Source organism: Betta splendens, chromosome 22 (assembly GCF_900634795.4).
Source record: "Betta splendens chromosome 22, fBetSpl5.4, whole genome shotgun sequence".
In the NCBI taxonomy this organism is placed as follows: domain Eukaryota; kingdom Metazoa; phylum Chordata; class Actinopteri; order Anabantiformes; family Osphronemidae; genus Betta; species Betta splendens.
Window position 1 is genome coordinate 7,382,140 of NC_040900.2, and position 18,077 is coordinate 7,400,216.

Below are 18,077 nucleotides of genomic sequence, written 5' to 3' on the forward strand. Positions count from 1 at the left end.
ATCTTCTGCTGCCTCCAATAAATCTTCAGTTTGTTTCTTCTTTCATCTGGCCTCCATTTGGTTTTTCTCTTCCTCACTTTCTTACAGACTTGCTGCTCCTGTATCGGTTAACATCCTGAGACGTTTTCCACATTTCCCGTCCTCTTTACTACTGGTGTTTTTTTTGTTAATCTGACTGCATTTCCAACTTTGTACTCATCCCATCTGAAACTTGACCGACTGCTCATCTGACCCCGGTCCAATCCCTGGATGGTGACAACAGGGCGGTTCGATACGCAGCGCTGGACGCTTGCTGTTCTTAATAATAATCCTCTGTCTTCCTGTGCTCCGCTCTGACCTTAAAGTGTAGCAGGTCGGTTTAAACCTATGAGAGGGAGTCGAGTTGCTGCAGACTGAGATGAACATGATGATTTGACAGACATGGGCGTTTATCAAACAAATCCTCAGGAATAGCTGAGGGGAAAATCTGCAAAGCTGTTTCATAAACTAGTCGTTCCCTCCTCAGCCACTAGGGGGAGTTCTTGCTCTCCGCTCTTAATCACGGCTGTCGAGCAGGGGTGACTTTACCTGCCACTCACACAATGTCAATAGTTAGTGGCTTAATCTGAAGTGCCTCCTTGGGCTTTCTGGCATTACCCTTTCTCCCCCCCTTTGACATCCCTGCTGAGTGATGGAGAGGATTATGCCCACATCCTCCCCACTTTTTACACAGGGACAAGAGAAAAGAGTAGAGTCCAGTACTGTACATTTGTTGCTGAGAGGAGCTGCGATGTTTTTTTTCCATCTCGTATGTAATCGCAGCCGCTTCTAGAGCGTGGTGTTCAACAGTGAGCTCCAAAGCAGCGTGGAGGCGCCCGTTTCCCCATCTGAAGGTCAAGGTAAAAATGGATGCCAATCGGATGATCAAGCACTGGCAGCGTGACGCGCACACATCTGCAGCTTGTTCTTCGGAGACTTAAAGACACCATGACAGCTCATGTTCAAAACATATTTGTATAGTTCAGTCTATCCCTGCCAGGCACAGAACTCCATGGCAACAACTTGATGCTTTGATGGTGCTGTGATGTCTCAGACTCTTGTTTATATGCAGCCTCTTAGTATTTCACTCTGCACCAAGAGTCATTTATAGTGGAGCGCGGCCTGCACCCAGTCATCTTTGGGCTACGCTGAAATGCAAAGAGTGCATAATTGTGTGGAAGGGTGACTTACAGCCAAATGGGCCAAACGCCGATTTGTGATGCATTTAGGTTATCAAATTTAATTTATACTTAATTTGATTCGACACTGTTTCGCCGTTCGCGCTTGGACTCGTTCTGCGTGTCATTCGCCGTGACCTCACGCCGCCGCGCCATTCGTTTCTGCCGAATCCGGACCCGTGGGACGTTCCCGCCTCCGTCCGGCGCGCTAAACGGAACCATGTGGGCCGGCGGTCCCGCCACATCTGGCAGCGTTTATTTGCATTAGTATCGGGGTTCCTAATCAAGCAAATACCAGTCAAACACTGAGGCCACACACGCATGCAAATGTGCTGGTGACTGAACAACGGACGAGTAATTTGTCCTGTGTGTGTATATAATTTGTGACATACAATTCAACATTCAATACAAGTCACTGAGCGTTTGATGCTGAGACTCTTGCAAAATGAATGAATGGCTGCTTTGAGTCAACAGCTTGAACAGACACTCATCTGTTTTGTGTTTTAGGCGCTGGAGCTGAGAGATGATTCATGTGTGTGTAATTCACGTCCCCCATGCGCGGAGTTGCACTGTGAAGCAATCGCACACTTAACTGGCTGTAAATTTCAGGATTTAACGCCCTTCTAAGGAGGCATGCGTCATAGTTCGGCGCTCTGACCCACATTAACTTGGGTTTAGCATCACTTAGCGGGCCCTCGTATCTGCATCCACCCCGTGCTGTTTAGTCTGCAGCTTACATGAGATTTACGCCGTGTCAGAGTGACACAGGAAACGCCTTAAAGCAGGAGCCCGTCCACCCGTTTACATATGCACGCCTTAGACAGATGTTGAATAATTCACCCACAGGCGAGCGGCACAGCTGTATTTGGGTTATGGGGGTGCACGGGTTCTCTCCCCTGCCCGCATCCGCGCAGCCCAAATTACTAACATTACTTTGCAGGCGGCGCAGAAACTAGGGCACTTTGCATAAAGGATCCAACGGAGAGGCACAATAAGACGCGAAGGATGGAGCCGCGGAGAGGTTCGGCTTAAGCTGCGCAGCGCAGCGCAGGCCTGTTCTGCTCTGATTGGAGGCGCGGGGCCGAGTCGCTGCGTCTGGTGTGCGGCGAACTTCGCTTTGCAGGAAAAACAAAGCCGTCGCTCGGCTTCTCCGTCGAGTCCGAGACCCGCGTTCGCGCCGAAGTTCATTCCGCCCCCCTTTTTAAAGAATGCAAATGGACTCGCTGCAAATAATTCCCGTGAATCAATTCTCATCTTGTCGAGGGGGGATTGGTCGTCGCTCGAGCTCATTGTGCTCGACTTATCGACACGTGTTGGAGAAACGCTCATGGAGCCCTGTGTGGAAACGACACTCACTGTATCCCGCTCCGCTGCGGGCGCGGAGGCGAAACGTCTAAGACGAATATAGTTCTGCAGTGCAGTCTGCGCGCGCGCGCGCACGTGCACGCGGCACCGGGGTGGCAGCGCTCTGTCAGGCCGCTATCTGGAGGTTTATGGCTCACGGGTTCCAGACTCCACGCTGCCTCCGCGTGCCCTTTGGGCCTAATGGACGCTGATGGAAAATGACTCCGCCGTTGCGGCGGTCCATCAGACGCCCTCTCTCGCGCTTTCTGAGACAATCCGTCAGGCACCGGGCTCTCAGGCTCATAATGAACTTCACGGGCGCTTTGCGCACGCGCCCGGATGCCGCGCAAACGAGCGCCTTCAGTTACACAGATGGCTGCGGCTGCGGAGAAGTCCGAGAAGTAAACAATTAGATGCAACTTCGGCTGCAGCGTCCCTCCGGGGATGACGCGTTCTCACGTTGTGTTGGTCCAAATGTACACGTTGTGTTTGTGCTGAAGCGCTAAGTGGACTTTGTTCCTCCGTAGGAACCCGACTCCGGCGCAGTGAGTCAGCCGGCTCCGGGTCTCCAGAGGGAGAACGCACCCCGCCCGCGCGGAGACGGCGGGGAGGAGGGGGGGTACGGCACGGGGGGAGGAGCGGGAGAGGGGGGGGGGCTACTTACGCCGAATCAGAGTGCCGGTGAGCGCTGCCGCCGCCGCAGGTGCAGGTTGCACGGGAGCGCGTTCGGGTTTGAGCCGCCATCGCCAGACGCTCGCTTGGACGCGCGCATCCGCGTGACGCACGGGAAAGTGAGAGGCGCACCGCGACCGGAGCCGCGTCGTATTCGAAGCCAGTGACAGCGGAGGGATCGCCAAGTTGAGATGCTCTCCGAGCTTGTGTGAGGAGGAGGAGGAGGAGGAGGAAGAGGAGGATGCTAAGGTCTCGCGCTTCCCGTGGAGCGATAAGTTTGGACTGAGAAGAAACGCAAAAGGAGCGTCTCCGTCTGTGGATCTATTTGTGTCCGACGCAATAAGAGGGAAGGTCGAGTGGACGTAGTTTGAGACGAGCCTCCGAGAACCCACGCGCCCCAGACTCGACGCAAATCTGGGTAAACAAATATGACGGCCGATTCTGGCGTCGTCTCACGTCTGCTGATGAGCGACCGCTCCGCCGATACGCGCGCGAACCTCGGATGATTCTGGAGCGCGATTAATTGGATTCCTCGCGGTCCCGGTCGCTCGCCCATCGCCCCTGCTCCGCGTAATGGGAGAAAAGTTTGGAACCTTGCAGAGGAGACGCACGCGCAGCATCCCGCACACGACGCGCTCGTAAATGCCATGTGAATGGGCGCTCGCGCGTCCGCGGCCGACCAAGTCCAAAAGTGAATCTCAGCCGCTTCGGGCATGACTTCAGACGCCGCCGAGGTCACCGCGACTCGCATCAAGCCGGTTAACGACCCATGAGCCGCCGAGCCGCTTCGCCCAGAGACGCGCAGACGGACATTGATGATCTAGAGGGGATTTGTGCAGCAGCGATAGAGGCAGCGCGGCGTCGAGCCTGATCCCCAGTCACAGAGACAGACCCCCCGCCGGATGTGTGCGATGCTGTGCCAGCTCGGGCAGAGGTGTGCGATGGAGGTGGTGGTGCTCACCGTCCTTTCCTGGGTGTCCGTGTGGGCGGAGGAGAAGATCATATTTGACAGACACGCCGTCTACTGGAACAGCTCCAACCCCAAGTGAGTTTCAGTGGGAGTTGGGTTCTTACTCTGTGTGTGTGTGTGTGTGTGTGTATTCTACCTTATTCCATCTATTCCCAGCGTGTAGCTGAAGAGTCAAAGACACTAAAAAACACCAGCACGTCCTTTTCCGTGTGCGCCGTTCCTGCTTAAGCTGTGTTTTGAATGAATATTTGATGCTGTTTGAGAAGCAGCCGCGTGGACGCGCACACTGGATGTGTTGTTCTGTGGCACCGGGAGCTCCTTTTGTCTCAGACAATGAGGGCATCCTGCCCCGTCTCCCCATCAATGTCTACAGAGTCTTTTTCTTTGTTTCTCTCTCTCTCTCTCTCTCTTTCGCTCGCTCGCTCGCTCACACACACACACCTTCCTCGCAACTTGTGCCAATAAACAAAAGCGCACGTTACTCGTCTGGCACTCGTGCAAAATCCACATCCGTGCATAAAGCAAAACACACACAGTTGTCTGGCTGTGCCGCCCTCATTGACATGGGGCAGAGCGCACCGGGTCCGTCCGTCTAATGGTTTGTGACAACCTGGCCGGCCTCTCTGGCTCGCTCGCTCTCGCCTCCCTCGCTCGCCCCCTTCTCCCTTTCTCTGCTCCCTCTCCCTCTCTCGCTCCCTCTCCCAGGTAGATAAATAAACAGTGAAAGTGCTCCCTCTCGCTTGTTCACAGCTGAATTAGTCCAAACTAACGGGTCTGTCTGTGCCTGCATCAGCCAACACACACACACACACACACACACACACACACACACACACACACACACACACACACACACACACTTCGCTAACAGGCCCGTCTCCGACTGCATCACTTTTCCACAGAAGGCTTCTCAAATATTTAGCAGGCAAGGGGGAACATTTTCTCCCTTTCTCGCGCTCCGTCTCTCTCTCTTTCTCTTTTCATCTTTTTCCCCTCCACTTTCTTTCTCCGCGCCTGCACACACACACACACACACACACACACACACACACACACACACACACGTGTCACAGGGTGAATGCGGGCTGCGTGGACGCTTGCTGGGGGCGCTGTTATTCCGTCAGGGTGGGATGGAGAAGTGGAAGGAAAGGGGACACATCAAAGATGCATTGGCGCCAGAGCCGTGATGAGGCCCGGCGAGGTCGGTTCTGCCCGTTTGGAGCCCGGCGCCGTCATTGCTCGCGCTGCGTCACGCCGCTGAAGCCTCTCGGTGACATCATCTGCCCCCAGCTCCCATCTACAGCGAGAAGTGGCTTTGGCTCGCACACATACAGTAAAAGAGGTTGGGGTTTGTTTTGTGTGCAGACGTTTGGCCTGATTGTGATGTAGAAATGCTGCAGGATCAAAACAATAAGTGGGACGAGAAGCACGAGGATGATCCTGGTAAACAAACTCCAGGATGCTGAGGTCGGTCTTCCCCCAAAACGCACCGTCCATCGGAGCCGACACGATGGGATTCATAAAAGAGCAGAAACTCCGCTCCGCGTTTCCTCGGTGCCGCTGTCCATGAAATATTCCACCACAAAAACATAATTGCTCCCATTTCCCCACGTTGTAATTTAGTTGCCAAGGACCAAATCCCAAATAATGCGGCGCATGTGAAGAGCAGCTATTGTGTTTGGCAGCGAAACGACACATTGCTCCTCACGTGCTCATGGAGAGCTGCCAGAGGAACACAGTGGCCGCGAGGTCACGGGTCGACGGGTTGGGTCGGTCCGCTCCTACAGCCTCATATGCTTTGACCCGGTTCTGGTCGGAGGCTTCGTCTGGGCCTGGAGTCGCTCTGGGTGCGAGGTCTGGTGTTTGTTCAGACCCGAGGGCGGTGAATTCTTCACGTCGCGGTCGGGTTCATGGTGAATGGAAGCCGGTGTGTGTTCACCTTCTGTCTGTGGGGGTTCTGTTCTGACTGGTGAGCTGCTCTTCTTTCCAGTCAAAATAAATTAGCAATGCGGGAAAATGGACTGGGAAGATTCAACGTTTCAGAAATGGCACAAGTAAAATATGTGTTTTTTCCGGCCGGGCTCTGGTTCTGGTTGTGTGTGTTCAGCCGTGCAGACAGTTTGGTTTCTTGTGGTGGAGCTGGAATATCGTTTTAAGTCTCATTTAGAACGAGGGTGAATTAAATTTAGCATGTGGCACCTAGAGAATAGAAAATGACACTTAGAAATTTCTGCCTTTTGCCGACTCGACGTCCCAGTTAGTCTGAAAAATCTACAGCCCGTCATTAGAAATACATTTAACAAAGTGGTCCCGAAGAAAGTAGCAGTAAATTTTTAATGTTTGGAGCAAAACTTTCTATCACAAAATGTGCTTTTCTGGGATTCATGGCCGCCCACGCCGCCGCGTTCCACTCGTCCTCATGTGCGACTCGATTCTCCGCTTCGGCCACAGTCTGCGTCTTTGCATCGAGACCAACCTGGATGAGTCGACGTGAATAAAATGAGCTGAAGACACGCTCCTCCATGAGAGACGGAGAGGAGCCATGCTACAAACTGGAGAAAGCCGTTACATCAAGGTCCCGGCTCTCAGCAGGGCTCTCTATCTCCTTCAAGGTCTCGCTGGATAATACAAAATGTATGAGATAATCCAATTCAAACAGCCCCGACCACTTTCGGTCACGGCGGGCAGCGGCGCCCGCGCTTCCTCGATGCGGCGCCGCGCGCTAACACGGCGGCGCTGCAGCGGCGCTGGAGCAGGATCTGGGAATCCTCCAGACCCACATAAAGGGATTGATGCCACATGCAGGAAGGAGCGGAGCGAACGCACCGGTGGCGGCGGGATTTAGGTCACAGGCTCACGCACGTGCACGGAACCACAATGGAGAGAAGGCTGAATGCGAGGCAGCCTGGTCACACACACACACACACACACACACACACACACACACACACACACACACACACACACACACACACACAGAGGCAGTGGAAGCTGAAGCTGGCACATGCACGTACATAAACACACACACTGAGCCCCTTCAGGCCCCCGTTATAAAGCAAGCAGGTGAGGGGGCTTTGTTCACCCCAAGCAGCTAATGTGCTCAGAGCAATGGGCTACACACACACACACACACACACACACACACACACACACACACACACACACACACACACACCCTGGCTCAATGGTCCAGGAGGAGCACCTTATCTAATCCCGCGGTTTATCCTTCAAAAGCCTCGCTTTCTCCTTTCCCCCTTTGTTCCTCCTCTCTCCTCTCTCTTCATCTCTGTCTTTGAGGAACTCCATGTCAGTGAGAAGCGCTGATGGTTGACGACACCCTCATTCTATGGGACAGAGTCTGTCTCCTTGGAGACACACACACACACACACACATTCTCCCACACAGCCTTTGAGGAAGGAGCATCTTATGCAGCGAGCACCCACACGCCCGTGTATGTACTGCAAGTACTGAAAGTTTAATATGCACGCACACGTACGTGCACGCTCATAATAAACGACGTCCACACACACATGCACGCACACGCACACATGCACCGTCTTTCTGCAGAGTCCCCTGTGGCGTCCAGTGATATGTGGAGTCACTAGCACTTCCTTAGCCCTACCACACACACACACACACACACACACACACACACACACAGATTTGCATCCAATTTACATGTAGACTCATAGTCACCCCCGCTCCGTTACTGACAGTTTGTCAGACTCCAACCTGCCCCTGGGTTAAATCCATCTTCCTCGCCACCGCCCACCACCACCAAACACTCCACCTCTCCTCCTCTCCATCCTCCCACTTTTCTTCCTCTCCGTCTTCTCGCGTCTCTCCCTCTCACCCCCCTCCTTTTATCTCATGTCATCGCTCTCATCCTGACGCCGTGTCCGCGCCGCCTCGGGCCACTTCCCCTCCGCGCGCTGCAAAGCTGCACTACGTCACGCTGCATGTTCTTGGCATGACCTACATGCCTGGACCGTGTACTACGCGTGTTGTTTTTACATGTCAGGGCTGCGCTGGCGGACGCGGAGACAACCCACAGAGCTGAAAGTGATACGGGGTGTAATTAAAGCCAGGGCTCCTGCCTCGCAAATGATTTCTCCCAGCTCAGCAGGAGAGTCGGTTACATAACGAGATCCAGTGTAGCTGATCTTAGTCATCAGCACATTCAGCATCGTGATTGGCAGGAGGAGGTCGTCTACATATTCATCGGCTTTGGAGCAGGAACAGTTTGTCGGCTGATGTTAAACGCGCGGCCAATTGCCTTAGTTCCAGTAAGAAAACCCCACAGAGGAGTTATTATCTGCATCTGAATATGCTCCGTTAACGCGGAGCAGATCTGCGCCGGGATCACCTGCTCCTCATGTGTGTGATGAAACGCAGCGCAACGCGCTTTAGGTTGTGGCACCACTCGCCTAAACGTGCGTTACAGCATCACGTCCTGCTGTTTGTCACCAGTCAACGGTGTCAACAGTCACTCTGCCTCTCTGCCCGTCAGCCGATGCTCCTTATTCTGCTTAAATTTAGAACATGCATTGGTTTTATATTTAAAATGTGCACTCAAGCTAAAGAACGGTGGTTTTAAAAGTTGTTTTTCAAATGAGGTGATCCCAAAAAACACAGAAATTAATTTTTAAAACAAAACTCTATTGGGAACTAATTATCCCAAAACGTTATATTCAGTTTTTTATGCACTTTCATCAGTAAAACCTCCCGATTGAACTTCTTCACACTGGATCTTCAGCTGCCCACACCAAGATGAAGTCATGTGCTACTTTACAGTCGGGTGTCATAGACTCCATTATGTGAACATGTAACCGATTAGAACTGAAAACCTGAGTCAGATTGAGGAACATCTCGTGCCCCGTGATTTTGTTTCTCCGCTGCAGCCAAATCTTGCCTTCACTTTAGGATTAGGGATTTTCTTCTTCTTCTGTTATTAAGGTGGAGGTTTAGAATCATAATCCTTGTCTTAGAAGTGATTTCTCCTCAAAGTAGGTTTCCCAAAAATATATTTCCTCCCGGAGAAAATGGAACCGGACTGGTTCTGTGCATTTTTCTGCCCGTGTGTCTGTGCATGTCGGGGAAAATGTCATCTCCTCTGCCCATGGGACCGCGTTCAGTATGTCAGCGGCTCAGCGCCGCGTCGGTAATGCAATATAAAATGTTTACTTAACTTTCACCCCACATTCGATTGTTCATGCAGAGGAGCAGGTTGGGAGGATGAGTAAGGATATTCCGCGGCGCCGCTGCTGATTCTGTTGCCGCCGTGTGCTAATGAGGTTTAGCTGATGATAATGACTCTAGCAGCGATGGTGATGATGATGATGTAAGCGCCTCGAAACAACCTGGGGAGATCCCAGGAGTTGTTGTTTTAATGAAGAGAGAGAGGGCGGGCGAGCGAGCGAGAGAGGCGCTCGCAGCCAGGGAATGGAGAGAGCCAGTGAGCCGGGGGTTTTATGAAGAGACGGAGAGGCCAACAGACAGGATGAAGGAGCGAAAGTGTGAATAAGAGAGGACAAAATGAAAGATACAGGCCCGGAATATGAACGATGCCGCGCTGCGCTCAATACGCTGCAAACAATGACCATTGTCATTCCGGCTCCATCCTTGTTTCCGCTCCCCTCTAATACTTTTCCTCAGGTCCCGGCTGGTTGTGCTGATTGCGTTAGCCGAGTGAAAGAATAGGAGTCTTTGGGTTCTGTCGGCCCGATGCTCTGATGGGACCCCAGCTGCTCCGTGTTCATGTAGACCAGCTGGAGACTGATAATAACACACGCAGCACTGTCTGGCTGCGCCTCAGCCCGGCCCGGAGAGGCTGAAAAGACCAAACGTTTAAAAGGGGGAATAAAAAGATCTGCTTGAAGGATTAGGGACACTCAGACACGGATATGAAGGGCAAAACACAAAGACGAGGCCACTCTGGTTCGTTTTTTTTTTTTCCTCCCCCCATTTACAAAGATGGAGCACGAAGGAAAGAGGATTAAAGCAAAGGAGGCAAAATGCAGAGGAAGGAAATTAGGTGGAAAAAGAGAGGGGAAGTGGTGGAAAGATTACTTCTGGAAGCGTGAGTCGAGCGGACAGACAGCGGCGCGGAGGCAGCGGGAAAGCACGGGTGGATGGGCCCAGCAGGTGGTGTTACAGTGTGCAGGTGAGGCTGGACACAATGCAGCGCCGACCCCAGTACCTTTCACGCTCACGATCCACTAAGTGCCGGACAACGTAGCTCGTCCTGGAAATGTTCAACCGCACACTCGTGAACAACGCGGTTGTTTTCCTCCCTCGCCGTCAAACTACACAACGGCACCGCAAATCTCTTGGCTCGGCCCGGCGCATAAATGTGCCTGCTCTGTGCATGCGCTGGTGCAATAATGAAAACCCGTTTTTCATCTCGGTCCAAACAAAAAGAAAGGAAGGAGGAGAAAAAAAATCATAAATCCCCAGTAGGTTTTTCAAACAGTGGGAGTGGAAAGTCAAACAAAAGAAGGGGCGAGTGAATCATTTGCATCGTAATCCATCAGACAAGGCGGAGAGAAATTCAGCCAGCTTCCAGCCGGCGGTGGACGACCCGCCGCCGGAGCGGGGCCGCCGCAGCGGGGCCGCCGCGCACAAACGCCTCGTTTTACTCCACGCTAATGGGAGATAACAAGGCCGAGCCGGCAGATGCTCCAGCGCCGGATCCTGCCCTCGTCCGCGGCACCTGCTGGCTCCGTGCGCGGTCGCCCCGAGCCGCCGTTCCCCCCCCGACCCGAACAACCATCCTCGCCCTGAGGGCCTTGTGTTGGCTGACGTGGCTCCAGATACAGAGGACGGGAGCAGACGATGATATTGATGAAGGTGACACTGATGCCACTTCTGATAATGGACATATGGATCATGATGACAGGAGAGGTCTTAATGATGGCCATGATAATAGAATCTCCTCATGAAATTCATCTTGAGTCTCGGCACAGACCCAGTACACACATAAATGAAAGCTCTACGCCTATATTAAAACAATATATTACCCTCTCCAGACAGGTACATTCACTTAGTACAATGCAATTGTAATAGTTCATCAAGGATCCTGACAGAATACGGGATAAAAGACCTTTTCCAAAGGTTGGGAAGGAGCTTGAACCCGCGCAGGGACAGCCGTTCTCAAAGCGACACGCGCCTCCACTCAACTCCTTGCTTCGTCCGTTTCATGTGCTTCTAGACGCTTTAGCTTCTGAAGCAGCTGCTGCTCTGAGCGACGCTCTAGAAGAGCTCGGAAATGTCAGCGCCGCCGCTTCAAAGTCTAACGCTGACATTCAACGTGATGACGACGCTAATGAGGTTTATGAAATAATGAAAACAGTGGGAGCCCTAACTGCTGAAGATGAAGACAGTCATGGTAACGCTGCGGCGGGATGCTAATTGTATTAATGTTAATGACGAGGGGGATTATGACAGGAATAGTGATCAGGACCGCGAGGAGAACCGGTGAACATGGTAAAAACATGGCACCATCCCAGTATGTTTTGGTGTAATCACAAGGCTACATAAACAATGATAACAACTGAAGAGGACTACAAAGCTGATGATGAGGGTGATGATGGTGGCAGTGGTGGCGGCTGTTTTAACAAGATTAACGACAATGGCACTAATGCTTACGATGATTATGCTGATGAGCACAGTGAGTGCTCTGGTCCTCTGCTCTGATATGATGGTGGCGATGGTGATGATGATGAAGGATAATGGGAAAATGATAAAATGACTCATTGTTTGATTGTGATTGTTCAACTGGAGGATAATGATGAGGATTATTATCAGATGATGCTGAAATCAGTCATCTTGTTGACATTAATGCTGATTATACTAATTAATATCAACATAAGGATGATTGCATCTGCTGGGATATATGATACTGAATGAGGAGATGATGAGATGGCCGTCATGGAGTCATGCAAACTTATGATCATCATCAGGGATTGTGATGAAGAAGAGGATGAGGATGAAACTTATAGTGGTGATATAAAGGAAAGGCTGGAGATTCTGAACCATACAAGTGATTTTTATGGGATGATGATGATGACGATGATGATGATGAAGATGACGTTTTTGACTCTGTGGCTGATGATGAAGACAATGTAATTAGTAACGACTTGAGGACGAAAGAAGCTGATGTGCTGGTCTCACCCCTTTTCCTCCCCCTGCACTCCCATCGTTCTTGGGGACTCTCCCCCGTGACATCTCCACTGAGACCCCCCCCCCCCCCCCCTTCAGTTGCTGTGTGGAAAAAGCAGAGAGACGTGAGAGCGCTTACTCACTTATATGGCACTTCTATCTTTGGTTCGAGGGGGGGTAGAGAAATGAAGAGACCCAGCGCTGATGAGAAAGCTGGATCCTTTGAGGCGTCACCTCCTAAGTCACCCGCGCAGCCAGCGGGATGTTATGTCACAAATGAGAGCGAGATTGTTCATTTCTTCTTCTTGTATCCAGCTTTTTTTTTAGGGGGGGGGGTGTAAAAATGTGTGTGACACTCTGCCAGATGTACTCTATGTGTGCCTCCTGTGTGTCTTCGCCCATTTTGTGTGCGCGTGTGCGTTCAGTTGTGGTTCGGGAGAGTGTATTCTAAGTGTGTTGGCTTCAGTGGGGGGAAAAAAAAGATCCTTACACCGGTTTGAAGAGCCTAATCAAAGGCTGGCAAATTTTCCTCGCCTCTTGTGTAGTTCTGAGGAGGCTGCTGGGCTCCCCTCGGCTCCCCCCTTTCCTTCTCCTTCCCTTTTTCTTTTTTTTTTTTTTGCTCCCTCCTTTCCTCCCAACTCCTCTCATCCCTGATTACTGAAGGGGCTGCAGGAGGGCTCTGTTCTTTACCGGGCTTTGTGTTGACGTCCCTCATAGCTCGTTCCACTGGAGGAGCGTGCTGCTTTGTAGGTGGTACGAGGCTCCGAACAAACACCGTTCCGGCGGAAAACTGCGACTGTCTGCATTTATTTCTCGCTGTGGACACGAGTGGCTGACATGAAGCTGCTGTGGCACCGATCATCCAAAGCCTGAGGTGCAGCCAGAGACAGGAAGGGAAGGAAGGAAGGAGGATAGTAATGGATATATTTATAGTTCATGCACAGTGGTGAATTATACAGTATTTGCCTAACACGGAATATGACTCTGAGGAGCTTCCTCTCGCTTTTGCTTTTTTTTCAGATAGGGATATTATGAAAGAGGAGGAGGAGGAGGAGAAAAGAACTGGTTCAAATGAAATAAAGTTTTTTTTAAAAAGCTGTCGGCCATGTTTCTTAATGAGATTAGTGTCAAAAGCAATTACTACGTGATTTGTTAAGGCGATGAACACAATTCAAAATGGGTAAAAAAGGGAAAAAGAGAGAGAGGGGGGTGTGATGGGCCAGAGCTGGAGGAGAGCGATTGTGGAAAAGTGGGAGAGACGGGGAGACGGGGAGGAACGTTGACGGGAGGCGTGTTCGTCGGTGCGGGGATCGGTGAGGAGCACAGGCTGTGGCATCCGCTGCTGGTGCTGCATACGCCGTGTTTGATCACGCGCACTTCAAACACCCTCGCTGACTTCCTCTCTCTCTCTCTCTCTCTGCGCGCGCGCACGGAGTCTGCGTGTGTTTGCTGAGGAAGCCGTTATTGATGTTTTTTTTTTGTTTATGTAAAATGGGTCAACTCCAAACAACAACAGGCGGAACGGCGTCTGCAGCGGCTCGCGTCCCGCTCCGTAAATGCTGTTGATGTCGGTGGCGCCTGTGACAGAACCTGCTTTTTGGTGTTATCACTCCCTCGCCACTCTTTTCTCCACTTTTAAGCTATCCGCCATTAATTGCTCCCTGCGTCGACATCTTTTCGCGTCTCCTTCTGCGCCCAGTGCGGCTCCGCGACGCCTCTCCACGTCTTAAGGAGCCGCGACTCCTGAGAGCTCATTAAACCCATTAGTAGCGAGGAGTCACGGAGCAGCGAGGCCTTCCTTCCCTCCCCGCTCCGCCGAGCCTGGACTCATCCAGCTGTGACTCACCTTCCACCTGCTGCAGGTCGCTTTATGCGCGTCCTGCAGCTCCCCACGACTTATTCCATTTCCCCCAATTAAGAATCAATCGACCACAGGGGCATGAAAGTTTGATCAAGAACATTATTGGAGAGGAGATGGATGAATTATTGACCAGCAAGAAGGTGGAAAGTCTGACGGAAGATTAGGCAAAGGCCACTGTGTGTGTGTGTGTGTGTGTGTGTGTGTGTGTGTGTGTGTGTGTGTGTGTGTGTGTGCACGCATCACAGCAAATGAAGACTGAGCTTAAAGCTGAGCATTAGTCAATAGTGTTTCTGTATTAATAGATTATTGATTTTTGGTTAATAGATTTTTGGTGTGTTTGCTGAAATGAGATTCATTGACTTGAAGTCTGATCAAAAAAACACGTAATTTCGCTCAGGGACTGAACCCGTCGGTAGCCATGTTTTGCTTTGTGTTCCGCCGCTACACTAGAATAGCCGCTGACTCTCACTTACCAGTATTTTATTTAGAAGCTCCGTTTGTCACAATTACCAGAAGCATCTGGGGAGCTACTTAGCAAACAACTCTGAGCCGCTAATGAGGAAGGTGCTCTGGCTCTCAGCCTCTCAGCCGAGCGTCCCCTCCTGCTTGGCGACGCCCAAATGCCACCGTCTGCATCCAGAACCGTTCGCCCGTTTCAAACCCGGCGTCTCGTGCAGAACAGGAACTCGGGCGCCCACCAAGAGGCGTTGGATAAACCAATGCAGCAGCTCGGTGTCCGGGTCCGAGGGTACGAGGGCGACGCTGGCGGCTGCACCGGCGCTAAGCTGCCTTCAGACGTCAGACGGGGAGAGGAAGGAGCAAAGTCGCTGTTTGTCGTCGCATAATATTAAGCGCCAGGTGTGGAGGAGGCATTGTTTTCCTCTTCCTGATTAGGTGCAAATTGGCTCATTTATATGTGTACTGTATGCTTGTCAGTTCCAGTCAGCACTTTTCCTCCAGCTCCAACGCGCTTCCCAAATATTCCAGCTTATGTTTTACTTCCTGTGCACTTGGACTTTGTCAGGTGATGAAGATCATTTTACCGTTTAGTGTGTGTGTGTGTGTGTGTGTGTGTGTGTGTGTGTGTGTGTGCGTGCGTGCGTGTGTGCGCGTGTGCGCATCCATCTGGATCCTGATTTATGAACTCGAGTTTTGTTGCAGAACTTGGTGCCACTCAGTTGCAGTAACACTGAGGCATTTCTGCAAAAGCGCAATCAAGATGATTATACAGCTCATGAGACGGTTTGATGTCCTCAGACCTCAGATAGGAGATTTGCAAAAGACCTCAATTAAGGAAAAACGACAACGCTTTTGTCATGGTTTCTGCTGTTGGTTGATTTTTATGAATTCCCTTCCTTTTAATTTCCACAAAGCCAGATCAAGCTGTTTGTCTAACCACAGCACTGACAACGGGGTTAAAATCAAACAAGAGACGGCAAAAAATGCACCGCTAAAGATTTAGTCTGTGATGATTCACGACTGCAAACAAGACAAAGGGCTTTTTGTGACCAGCAACAAACCTGCCAGCGTCTCAACAGCAAATGGGGCGGCCGGCTCTCAATCTGAAAATATGTGAATTCATATTTTTATTCCCAAGAAGATGAGTCTTCGGAGGGGAATTTCTCCTGACAGCGGTGACAGGCTGGAAATCCTCCCCACATTTTCACCACACTCAATTTGGCTGGTGTCTCGGGCCAAAGTGGATTTTTCTCCCTCGTCCCCGGCGCGTTGGAGCTTCAAACCGCTGCCTTTTCTCCAAAATGGGCCAATCTGAACGTAGCTCGGTGCTTCCTGCTTTTAGTCGGTGACGTTATATTTATTTATCTTTCCCGCATTGTGCTTCAATCAGTCGGATCGGAGCGAGTGGGTGCGTGTGTGCATTTTCCTCTCCTGCATCACCCCCCCCCCACACACACACACATCTGCAGAGGAAGGAACTCTTTGAACTGTGAACCAATGAGCGTCACAGCAGCAGAGAGATGTTGCTAGGAGCACTTTCTGCATCCAGCTGTGGACCTGCAAAGCAGACGCGAGGGTCTGTCTTAAGGCCATGCTGTCAAGGTGATCGACAGTTTATAGACGCGCCCCTGCTCTGCCGCTCCTCTTTCTCCTCTTCATAACAAGGCAACATGTTTGGTACCAGGGCCACATTATCTGCTGCCTCTTCTCTGCCTCCACCTCTTCTTCTCTCCTTTTCTATGTCTAATGCATAGAGACAGGGTGGATGTATAATTCATTTCCCCTCTGCCGGTCGTGCTCCCGCTGGTGTGTGTGTGTGTGTGTGTGTGTGTGTGTGTGTGTGTGTGTGTGTGTGTGTGCACAGTCAGACCTCGGCAGTGGAGACACGTCATGAGCGTGTGTGTGTTTACCCCCGCGTGCCTTTACATTGATCTAAGTCACGTATGAGTGTGGGAACGCCTGCTCGCCGACTTCCTCGGGTGTCGTTGCGAGGCTCGGCGCTGGAGCGAGCGAGTGTGGGCACGGCGGCTGACGTCCGCGCCTCTTTGGTGTATTTATCGGTTTGGGGGATTCGTATTTATCTCCGCACGTTGCCGCACTGCTTATGAAACTGTGAAAGCAGGCCAGCGCCGGCCCTCTGAAGGCAGACATGCTTCTCTGAGCTCGGGTTTCTCTGAAATAGAATTTGGGAGGGCAGGACCCACCTCTCTTCTCCACTCAACCATGCACTTACTCATTCCCTCTGGGGAGCGGGGAGGGAGGGAGAGCAAGGTACAGGAGTGGGAGGGAGCGAGAAGGGATGAAAGACGGGGCGTGAAGTGCAAAGAAAAGATGGAAAGCAAGAAAGAGGGGATGGCTTGGAAAGGGTGACGCATTTAAAGACCACTTTGAAGTAATTATACCAGAGTAATACTAATGAACGTGTCGTACAGCGTTTTCATATCAAACAGGGATTTGGTAGGTTTGACCGCTACATTGTTGATAAAAGCTGAAGTCCCTCTTTTAGACATATAACAGTAGTTTCTCCAGCAAATCTCATGAAACCTGATCTTTAATCTCATTAAACGATGACTTCCTTCATTTAATTATTACAGGCACATGAGTGAGTCACAGCTGCACCAGGTGACAGCGAGCACAGGACTCTCTCATCGGCTAATGTATCTACAGACTTGGCCTCAGAGTGACAGTGCAGCTCCTGAAGACTGAGGCACTAATGCAGCTTTTGGGCTTTGAGATTAGCCTTCGCCGGATCGCATCCTGCAGCAACTTTTGCTTCATATCCCTTTTCCACGTGCGACCGTACAGCGAAAGTTTCGGCACGACGCGAACTTGGAAGCACTTTCCCCAAAAGCCAAACGATCGAAGTGCTTCCTCAAAAGGACGGGGAGGCGTGAAAGGGTGAACACGGCAGAGCTATAGGTGCAGAGAGCGAAGTAATGGAGAGGACATGTAGGGGAACAAGGAGGAGATGGAGAAGAGGAGCGATAGGAGCCACCAAAAACATGCAGAGGAAACAAGATAAGAGCATGAGAGACTGAGGCAGAGCGCAGAAATGCATGTGGGGGGGCAGTGGAAGAGGAAGGCAGGAGGAGAGAACATGCAGAGACAAAAAGAGACACGGGGAGCGAGCGGGTGAGGGAGAGTCGACTGTTTTCCCTCTGATGGGTGAGTGAGCATTGGGAACAGTCAGCTGAGTCCATGTCAGGGGGAAAAGAACCTAAGCGAGAGCCGGGCTCCACGTGCGCGGCCCCGACAGCTGCCGCGCTAATGGACGGCAAGCCGGAGCGGGCGGGACGGACGCGGGGAGGCTCCAAGGGAGACGCGGAGGAGCGGTTCGAGCGCCTCGCCGCTCTTTACTGTACGTCTAAGTGCGGCCGCATCCGGCGATGCAGCCGGTTGGCTCGCGATCTGATG

At 51.7% G+C, this 18,077-nt stretch overlaps 1 protein-coding gene across 2 annotated transcripts in view; it reads left to right on the plus strand.

Annotated features, from left to right (window-relative positions):
* Positions 1-3,199: 3,199 nt before the first annotated feature.
* efna2a (ephrin-A2a) overlaps positions 3,200-18,077 on the plus strand; it is a 53,187-nt gene continuing 38,309 nt past the window's right edge. Inside the window, exon 1 of one of the 2 annotated variants that reach the window (XM_055505425.1) lies at positions 3,200-4,257. In XM_055505425.1, coding sequence (XP_055361400.1) covers positions 4,115-4,257 — 143 coding nt within the window. In that variant the 5' untranslated portion in view covers positions 3,200-4,114. The remainder of the gene's footprint in view (positions 4,258-18,077) is intronic. The other variant, XM_029138512.3, reaches the window with a different exon arrangement.